The following is a 10,894-nucleotide window of genomic DNA, read 5'->3' on the forward strand; positions in this document are numbered from 1 at the left end:
ATTAATTAAATCAGTTACATGCAGAATAATCCATTAAGCATCACAAGATATACAAGAAACTTTTAACCTATAGAAGCTCTCCTAAAAAAGAAAAAAAAAAAGCTCTCCTGTTTAACACCTATAATTCTTTTAATGAACAGTCATCATCAACTCTTTTCTGCATCCATATCTAATTAACTATTAAGTTCTACCAAACGTTCTTTCCCAGCATCTCTCACGTCTGTCCCTTCCTTTTGTTTCCCACTGCCACCATCCTTGGGGTCCATATCATTTCACACCTCTCAATCTCCTGGTCTCCACTCTTGTACTCTCTGAACCACAGATTAATCTTCCTAAAACACCTCATCAACTCCTTTTACTAGTTTAACAATGAATGCCTAAGGGTCAAGGCCAAACTTTATACATTGTCATTTAAGTGTGTCCACAAGTCTATCTTTCTGTACTCTTCCAAATTTCCTCAGCAGCCAATGTTATTTCAATCTTGCATTTCTCACATTATGTGAAAATTATCTGTTGATGGGTTTGTTCTCCCAACACCAGGCAGCCCAGAGAGGTTAAGTAACTTATTCAAGGTCATGCAGCTAGAAGGGGTATGGAAACTGTGGCACAATGTAGTACTTAAAGGTATGGACTTTGAAATCAGGAGAGGCAGGTCCATATTTAGCTCTGCCACTGCAAGTAAGACCTTGCTTGGGCAGTTTACCTATCTTCTCTGAGACTCCATCTTAATTTCCTCAATTTAAAAATGTAGACAATAATAGTACCTATCACATAATATAATTTTGAAGATTAAACTTTATTACTATTCCCCTACCTGCATAAACTAAAAATATATGCTGTGCGCCTTAAGATAAAAGGCCTCTAGATTAGGAAAATCTGAGCTTTTACCCCTGCTTTATCACTTTCTGTGCAACCTTGGGCAAATGACTCGATCTCTCTGGATTCAGTTTCTTTGTAAACTAAAGAAGTTACATTAAATATTCTCTAAGATGCCTTCTTGCTCTAAGAGTCTATATTCCAAATCATCCTAGGTTTCCTTAACAGAGTGCATTTACAACTTTAAATAACTTTCTGTGTTTGAATTCAGCCTATATTGTAGTTTTTGGGATAACTGTTTTCCATGAATTGAGTACTTGCTGTGTAAGGTAGGAAGGATTCCTTTTATTTCTTGATTTAGTGCTTCCAAGTTTTGGGCACCTTCAAGTCAAATATACTAATATTTGTCAAATAAATTTGTGTTCATCAATCCATATATGATATTTGAGACATCAATCTTTTTCACATGCCTCTGTATGTTCAGACTAAATAATTATAATGTTTTTAGTAAGACCTCATCTCTTTTCAACACCTTAATTACTTTAGCTGCCACTTTCCAGTAATATTTTGTCATCCTTGAGGTATAGCTACCAAAACTGTATATAATATAGTAGGTACTAACAAACCAGTGGTTTTAGAAAATACTCTATTAGTATTTTATTTCCATTACATCTACCTCAAAGTCCTCATTATTTCATTGCTCTTATAGACAGCAGCAACACAGTAGATCAATACCCTTAGGAATTAACAATACCTTTCAAACTGCACTTTGAGAAGCTCTAGTATTCTATAGTATAGAGATTTCAAGACCTTTCTGTGGGGAGATAGGAGGAGGGAATCAGAACTGATGGGTGGCTGAGTAGGAAGGGTTCCTGGCATTATCTCTGTTCCAACTAGAGCAGTTCTGCTTTCTCACTGGTGGCTCTAAAATGTCTTCAAGAGAGGGCTTAAGAGGCAGCAATCTTTTTAGAAGAGAGTACTAGGGGACCAGACAAAAATATACATGCAGTATATTCAATATCTTATGATAACCTATAATGGAATATAAGCTGCAAACAAACACACACCACCCCTAAAACATGAATCACTATGCTGTACACTTGAACACAATATTGTAAATCATCTATATTTCAAAAAAAAATGTGCAAGCAAGTATGCTGCTTTTATTTAGATTGCTCATTAATTTGCAGTGGCTTTGGAGGAGATGATAGAGACAGAGGCAGGGAAGGGCTACAGAGTCCAAGTTAGCCCTTGATACACAGCTGTATTTTTATCTGCTTTATGTAATAGCTTTTTATATTAGATTTAACTTCAAAAAAGTTACTAGTCTACTAGTGATTCAAAAATCACTAGTCTACAAGTGATTCTCAAGTTCCTAAGGACAGTAAATGGTCCAGAATCAAATTACATGTTTTTCATATTTATTAGCTGCAGCCAATAATAAGTTTGCTTTAAAATATGTTGGTGAGTTTATCTTAACACTTATTTGTTTTGTCCCTACTTGTACAAATAAAAAAGATAAAATAATATCACTCTACATAAATATATCTTGGCCTGAATGCCAAAGTCAGTAAAAGGAAAAAGACTGCTTGGATTAGACATTGGCCTGTTTTTGTACTTGATGTAACTGCTTTATTTTCCAGTGCTTCTCAGTCATTTAGGCCGCGCTGGTGCCTGAGAAGAGAAATGTGCTGCACTGCTACAAATTCCTAGTTGGGAGAACAAAATATCCATTCAAAAGTACAGTGTCAAATTGTTTATATCTTCAGTTTATGTATTGAGGTTAGAAATGGAAGGAAATACAATCTGAGTTCAAAATACCCAGAGGGTGAGTAAAATCAAGGATTCATCTGTGGTATTCATTCTGGAAACGTAACAGCAATAATAATAAAAAGTGGTTTCTCTTACTTTACCAAGGAGGACAGCCATTTTGTGACGCCATCTGCCTTTATTTAGAGAAGCAACTCTGATCCAAATATTCAACTGTGAGTTATAAATCCAGACATCACGGCCATTGATTCTTCCACCTTTAAATGCAAAACAATGCGCACACACTAACATGTGTATCACCAAGGGATCTTTGCCAAAGGCATAGATAATGAAAACATTGAGTTATTCACCCAGTCCGAGAATTTGAGGATTCAGTTCAATAAATGAAACAAGGACCCTCTTAAAACTTAAAATGCAAATGGTTCTACAGATTTAACTTTGTCAGTTGTTATCCTAAGAAATAATAACTATATGCCCCAAATAATAAAATGCAGAATATGAATTTACCAAATGTGTAAGACTGTTCATTTAAGAGTCAGACAACAGAAGCACCCGGACAAAAGAGTTATTCTAGAAAGATTTTTAAAAATCACCCGTTTTTTAAAAAGCATACCATTGTACAAAATAAAGTATGCGTTGTTATATTGTTCAACGTGTAGTAATATAGTAACCTGCAAAGGTGGTAAAATTAAATTTAACTAACAAATTAATCAACAAACTTAATTAAACTTCAGATTATAGATCCTATAGTTATACTTTGTATATAAGTCTGTCACTTTATTGTCTGTTTGATTCTAGAGGTAACATATTATAATAAAAGTTCAAGTTAAGAATTTTAAGGAAAATCCTATTTCATAAACGTTGGGGAGAATTTCAGAAAACATGGGTGGATTAGAGATGATTAACTGAGTACTTTTCATTTTGCATACGTTACTGTGTTCCTTAAAACAAACAGGTAAAAGTTTTAAAAATTGTACCATATTCTATATGCATTTGAGAGCATTGAAAATATGATATGGCCTATTGTTTAGTGCAGGGAACATAGTCAATATCCTGTGATAAACCAAAACGGAAAAGAATATGAAAAAGAATTTATATATGATAACTGAATCACTTTGTTATACAGTAGATATTAACACAACATTGTAAATCAATAAAATAAACTTTAAAAATATGATACAGTTGAAGGCATTTTCTGGGGAATCTTTTGTAAATCATTCTGCATCATCTTGTGCCTGTTTTTAAGAGCAAAAAGTCATTTTCAGTTTTATTTGTTGTATAATATGATCTGCCTAAGGTGGGCATATCTACTTTCACTGTTTTCTTTTGACACTGTTATGGTTTAAAATGGCCAAGCTGTGATTAAATTAAAAGTAGCTACTGTAATAATTCTTTACTTACCTGAAACAAGAATGTCATTCCTTAGAGCACAGACCGCATACTCTGATTTGGTAAATTCTGGAAGCTTAGCCAAAGACTTCCACTCTCCTGTCACAGGATCATAGCACTCAGTGTATGGAAGATTAAATCCTCCAACTCGTTCACAGCCTCCAACGACAACTATCACCTCAGAATAGCCAGTTGACCTAAAATAATTATTATAAGAATGCAAAATTAAGATACCCTCAAGATCGTTTAAAACCCTAAAAGCATACCATTGTCATAAAGAAAGTAGAACACTATTATAAAGTAAACTGTTTATTCTCTCAGTATATGCCAACTAATACAGCTTGCTAATTACTGACTTTGAGAACATTTACAAGGGATTTAGTGATATCATCTTTCCACAGAAAATTTCTATGGGTATTTTTTTCTACGAGTTTTACCTTAAAAGTTATAAAATGGTCCAAAGATCCTACCTAATTCAATTGGAACCCTGGTAATATCAAGGATGACTTTCAAATGCAGTCTTGCAGCAATTCAGATATGCATAACCACACAAGGTAAGATAATGCACTTTTTCTAAGTGTAGGAAAATGGAGCTTTTTCATCAGATTGCTGGTTCTAAAAAAACATTCACAGTACAATCTAAGTACCCTTTAGAGAAGTATATGTACTTGTTCAGACACTAGTTTTAAAAATAAACTTGGGCTTCCCTGGTGGCGCAGTGGTTGAGAGTCCGCCTGCCGATGCAGGGGACACGGGTTCGTGCCCCGGTCCGGGAAGATCCCACATGCCGCTGAGCGGCTGGGCCCGTGAGCCACGGCCGCTGAGCCTGCACGTCCGGAGCCTGTGCTCCGCAACGGGAGAGGCCACAACAGTGAGAGGCCCACGTACCGTAAAACAAAAATAAATAAATAAACTTTTTTTTTGGCTGTGCCTCGTGGCTTGCGGGATCTTAGCTCCCCGACGAGGGATTGAACCTGAGCCCTAGGCAGTGAAAGCGCAGAGTCCTAAGCACTGGACCGCCAGGGAATTCCCTAAAAGTAATTTTTCTAAAGTTAAGTAAATTAAGGTAATCCAATTCAAAGTGTTGGGTGGTCACTAAAGATGTTAACAGAGTTTATAACAAAGAATGCTAAAGGAAAAAAGCAAGATGAAAAATTGTACAGAAGGTCTGATCAATACTATGTAAATAACGTGTCTGGAGAGAGCATACCAAAGTGCTAATGATGGTTTTCTCTGGATTGTGAGGCTTCCTCCTTTGTATCAACACAAATTTTCAAAACGGTAATGAGCATGGGCTACTTTTAGAGTGGAAAAGACAACTTTTAAGAGCACTAAGGGAATCCAAAGTTTACGTTAATTACTGGCTTCTTCTACTTTGTAGTTTAAAAAGATACTGACAGGAAAAACTAAAAGCTTATCCAAGCCTTTTCTTTTTGTTCATAAGGCTCATGGAAATGAAAAAGTCTTGTAATTGCATTTTATGACTGCTACGATATTAAGTCTCACTAAGAAAAATGCTAACAATGCCTCTTCTCTTACTTAAATGTGGAGGGAAAAAAGACAATATCAGAACACTTATTTGTAGTTTTAGAGTGATGTTTTACAATTACACTAGAAAAAAACAAAGTAAAGCGACATTGGTATGTCCCTTTAACAGAGCTGCTATATTCTAGCTACACTTACAGCTATTTCAACTAATAATCATTCACCTAGTCCATGCCAGGCATACTTTTTCCATTATAAAATCAAAAATATATACTGTAGAAAAGAATTTTGTTCACAGATGCAATAAAAATTACTTTCAGGAACCCAGCAAATTATATATACCCTAACCTAGAATATAGTAAAATATTATCAGAAGGACTCAAATACTATCAATAATTTTACTATTTTCCAAATAATTCCCAAATGAAAATATTAAAAGTAAATAGTGGACAACACCAGACACTTAGTAGTATAACTAATGACTAATTTATCCTTCTTTCCATAGAAGTATTATTTCCTAAAATCTTACTTAAAATACTTCTAAGACAAACCCAGGTGATATTCCTCAAAGTCTTATTTACTGATTGAGCAAAACAAAAATTGTTAAATACTGTCACTGGGGTTCAGTCACTCCTAATAGTTTTAATACAAAATGAAGTTAATTATTACATAGAATTTGGTTTTATACTTTCCTTATAGCAGTTTACTTGTTTTATACTTTCCCTTTGCTTGCACTTGCTTGCTTTTTCAAGACTTCTTAGCCCAGTAAACATATATTGTCTGTTTTGCACCTTGGAACAAGAAGAGAAAACAGCACAAAAATCTAATGGCTAAAACATTTAGTCTCACTAAATAAGGGATTATTTTAGTGTCTAAATGTGTAAGTATCTGAAAGGATCAGCAAACTAGTAATTTTGCCTGACTGAACGTCTTATTTGCAACCAAATGGCTTTTAACTTAGCGACAAATCTGGTGTTCTCCTTAGAGACTGTTAACTCAATAAAATAGTTATTTTTATTTCTTGAGCTCAGAAGAACACTTATCTCAGGCAGGAAGATGACTGCCTTAAAGGAAATGGGTTGCTGCAGCTGATAACGGTGACTAGAATAGAAAAGCGGCCAAGATGATAGTATAGGATGAGTAAAATTCTGGATACCCATGCAATCTATTTTTTAGGGTGAATGTTACTTTATTAACCCTTTTAAATGAAAATTCTGATTTTCTGCTGTGACAAACTAACAGATATTTGCTGCTTTAGTATTACGTCTCACCATTTGTTCCTATGAAAGTGGGACAAGCAAATTATCTTTTATCTACATTGGTAAATATTTTTTAAAAAGCCATCACACTCTTTTATCATAAACTTGAGAAAAGATCAAATTAAAAAGTCACATTCTTTGATTTATGTGAAAGATAAAATAATTATAAATCCACAGAATATTCTAAACCTAATCAGTAAAATGGATAGTAATTACCAGGTTCAGTTAAAAATCTCAAAAAGTGAAATAAAGGACTTGTTAGCTGAAATAACAGACCTACTTATTATCAATGCAAACATGCCAGAGACAGATGAACTGCCAAACTAACTTTCATCAACGAAAAGGGTTCAGGGCTTCCCTGGTGGCGCAGTGGTTGAGAATCTGCCTGCCAATGCAGGGGACACGGGTTCGAGCCCTGGTCTGGGAAAATCCCACATGCCGCGAAGCAACCAAGCCCGTGCACCACAGCTACTGAGCCTGCGCGTCTGGAGCCTGTGCTCCGCAACAAGAGAAGGCCGCGACAGTGAGAGGCCCGCGCACCGCAATGAAGAGCGGCCCCCGCTCACCGCAACTAGAGAAAGCCCTCGCACAGAAACTAAGACCCAACACAGCCAAAAATAAATAATAAATTCATTAAAAAAAACAAACAGGGCTTCCCTGGTGGCACAGTGGTTGAGAGTCCCTCTGCCGATGCAGGGGACACGGGTTCGTGCCCTGGTCCGGGAAGATCCCACATGCCGCGGAGCGGCTAGGCCCGTGAGCCATGGCCGCTGAGCCTGCGCGTCCGGAGCCTGTGCTCCGCAACGGGAGAGGCCACAGCAGTGAGGCGCCCGCGTACCGCAAAAAAAAAAAAATAATAAAACAAACAAACAAACAAACAATATCTTAAAAAAAAAAAAAGGGGGTCAAAAGGTGATCCTGGCTAATTAGAAAAATAATACATTTATTTAAAATGTGTATTTAAAAAACACAAAAGGAAATGTTTCCATATAGTGGGAAGTTGGAAGGGAGAAGGGGGAGGTGTTAGTGACATAGTCTATTTATCATTCCAAGACTCAAAAATACCTGAAAACCAAGCCATCACACCAAAAACTGAACTTAAATAGAGATACAATACTTTAAGCCATAGAGAGCAAATGGCTCTCTAGTCTGCAGGATATGACAGTTAATAAACTTAATATATTAACTATATATCAAAAGAGGGGATTGGTCAGCCCTAGAAACAATAAGTAAATGGGTGAACAAATGAATGAAAGAGTAAATAATAATCACAGAGGCAAACATTTTCTGTGCCCATTCAAGTTATTGTCTAAAGGAAAAGAGAAACCTTAGCTAAGCTAACTAGAACATTACTGGGTTTTTGGTAAGAATATTTTATGGTGGGTGAGACTTTCTCAAGCCATACTAGCTGAGAAGACTCTGGTTCTAAAGACCTACTAGATCCCTTTGTTTGGATTCTAAACAACCTTTTTGAAAACTTTGGCCTCTCAACTGGCAACCTGCACATAGTTAGAGAATATGCTGGAAAGGTTGACTTAAAATATCTAGTCTGTTTGACAGTTCCACTTCTTATTGCCAATACATGTATATAAACTAAAAGATAAATGAGTTAATCAGTCTCTCATAATTAACAAATCTGCCCCTAACAGTCTGATCTTACTGTATCAAAAAAAAAAAAAGTTTCTAAGCCTAGAGGAATCATTGGATTATGGTTCATCAATATAAACGAATATAAATGACCCCTTAAGAGGCTTATGTCAGCCATAAACCTTATGGCTTTCTAAACTTAGTAAGGACAGTTTCAGCTTGTGTGGTAAGGCTTTCCACCTGAAACTGGAACAGACAGAATGGGTTCTATAAAGAAATGGTTGTACTGAAAGATTCAAAATGTTTACTCTTTAAAATAAGCAATTATATAAGAATTTATTATCAGGAGCTGATCACAGATGTGCTTATATAGCCACAAAGATGTTCACCTCACTTACTGGTAAAGAATCAGGAAGAGTTCAAATGTGGGTGGGATGGCTATGATTCACTGTAGATTTCATGTCATGAAAACATGTTTACCATCTATTAAATAATAACAGCAGACTATGAAATAGATTACAACTTTGTAAAAGAAATAATAAATTCCTAGAGAATAAAAGGGAAGAATAAAGCCAAATGCCACAGTGCTACCTCTCGGAGATGGGAATATGGATATTATTTTTTATCTCCAATTAACATAAATTACTCCACCCCCTCTTTTTGCCTCAAGTTAAGAAAGAAAAAAGGAGAAAACCCATACCTTACTATTAATAGCCACTACTGGGTTGTCTGCTCTTACATATGGGACAAGCATTTCTGCTATCACTTTTGTGCTACATGATCCTGCTCCCAAGGCCACAGGTAAACTGTTCAGAGAAGGCTGTCTAGCTGAATCAGAGATTATCTCTCCACATGAGATGGGAGACATTCAGTCTCTCTGAGTGACTGAACTTGTAATACAGAAACCAAACCCCATGAGTGGTCATGTTCAAACAGACTAGTGAGAGAGAATGATGCAGACATGCAGAGAAAAGCAGAGGCAAGCGTTAAGAAGACACAGCTTGGTTTCTGATGGCTTTTCCATAGCCTGTTCTAGTCTTCTTGGAAGTCCTGTTGAATTTCTGCCCTTAGGTTCTACAAGATAACGACTTCCTGGACCCTTTTAATACATATATCTGCCTTCTATGCTTACTCCGGTGAGCTGGTTTCAATTACTTGCAATCAGAATTCTGATACACTAGAGTTCAATGAACTGCAGAAAAAAACAACCTACAAATGGTTTTCAAACTCAGGAAAAGAGGCGCAATCTTCCACATTAAAGAAAGGCAAATCAAAATTATGGGATATAAATTTTCACTTTCCAGAGTAGCAAAGATTTACAAAAACTAATAATACATTGTGCTGGGAAAGGAGTGAAGAAATAGGGACTTTCGTATTTTTAGATGAAGTATAAATTGGAAGTCAATTTTTACAATATCTACCAAAATTTAAAATGCACATATCCTCTGACTGAGCAATTCCACTTCTAGTAATTTATGCTATAAATTATCAGACATATGTATAAGAATATTCACTGAGCACTGTTTGCGATGAAAAAAATCTAGAAACAACCCAAATGTCCATCACCAAGAGATGGATTAAATAAATTATGTATCCATAAATGTGATACTATACATCTCTTTAAAAAGAATGAATTTGAAATTTTCCATAATGAAGAGTAAAAAAAAAAAAAGAATGAAGACCTATAAGTGCTAATATAGAACAACCTCCAAGATTTTTTTTTTTTTTTTTTTTCGGTACGCGGGCCTCTCACTGTTGTGGCCTCTCCCGTTGCAGAGCACAGGCTCCGGACGCGCAGGCTCAGCGGCCATGGCTCACGGGCCCAGCTGCTCCGCGGCATGTGGTATCTTCCCGGACCAGGGCACGAACCCGTGTCCCCTGCATTGGCAGGCGGACTCCCAACCACTGCGCCACCAGGGAAGCCCAACTCCAAGATATTTTTAAGTGATTAAAAACAAGGTGCAGGAACTGTGAGAGAAGTACACTACTGTCTGTATAAAAAACAGTAGAGACGTATGTGTACACACACACACACACACACTTCTATATGCAAAGAATATTTCTAAAAAGTTAAAAAATACTGGTAACAGGGAGATATCCTTTGAGATGAGAACTGATATATCAAGGGTCAAGTAGAGTGAGATTAAGCATGTATACAGTACTTTTATGTAAAAATGAATTCAAAATAACAATGAACTAACATGTATAAAAATGGTAAATCATGCATCCGATGATATAGTAGATTATCAGTCTTAAGAGGGACTGGAACAAAAATTCACAACACTCAGTTCTAAAATTTTATTTCTTAAAAAAAAATCTTAACCTTAGTCTTCTCACTGATTTACTCAATAAGAACTTGAACCTTGTCCTCATTATGACAATCAGGTTCCTATTTTCATTATATAGTAACTGCTTATCAGACAAGAGGTAGTAGAAAGTATTAGAAGAGACAAGTACTTAATTAACCAATTCCAAACTCAAAGTGATGAACTTATTAAATCTTAGCTATCTCTATTGTTTAATGGAGTGTGGCAGATATTTTTCCATAGCATGAACAATTTATACTTAAAATAAGCCATTTGATAGCA

The 10,894-nt window shown here is 36.0% G+C and overlaps 1 protein-coding gene across 4 annotated transcripts in view; it reads right to left on the reverse strand.

The window, feature by feature from the left end:
• Positions 1-10,894, reverse strand: part of KLHL24 (kelch like family member 24) — a 39,202-nt gene that overhangs the window by 12,498 nt on the left and 15,810 nt on the right. For all 4 annotated transcript variants that reach the window (XM_022571114.2, XM_089910775.1, XM_089910776.1 and 1 more), the window contains 2 exons: positions 3,988-4,172; positions 2,725-2,843 (listed from right to left, as the gene is read on the reverse strand). In XM_022571114.2, coding sequence (XP_022426822.1) covers positions 2,725-2,843; positions 3,988-4,172 — 304 coding nt within the window. The remainder of the gene's footprint in view (positions 1-2,724; positions 2,844-3,987; positions 4,173-10,894) is intronic.

Source organism: Delphinapterus leucas, chromosome 4 (assembly GCF_059928025.1).
Source record: "Delphinapterus leucas isolate spDelLeu-1000000601 "Yukka" chromosome 4, BTC_Dleu_Yukka2, whole genome shotgun sequence".
Lineage (NCBI taxonomy): Eukaryota > Metazoa > Chordata > Mammalia > Artiodactyla > Monodontidae > Delphinapterus > Delphinapterus leucas.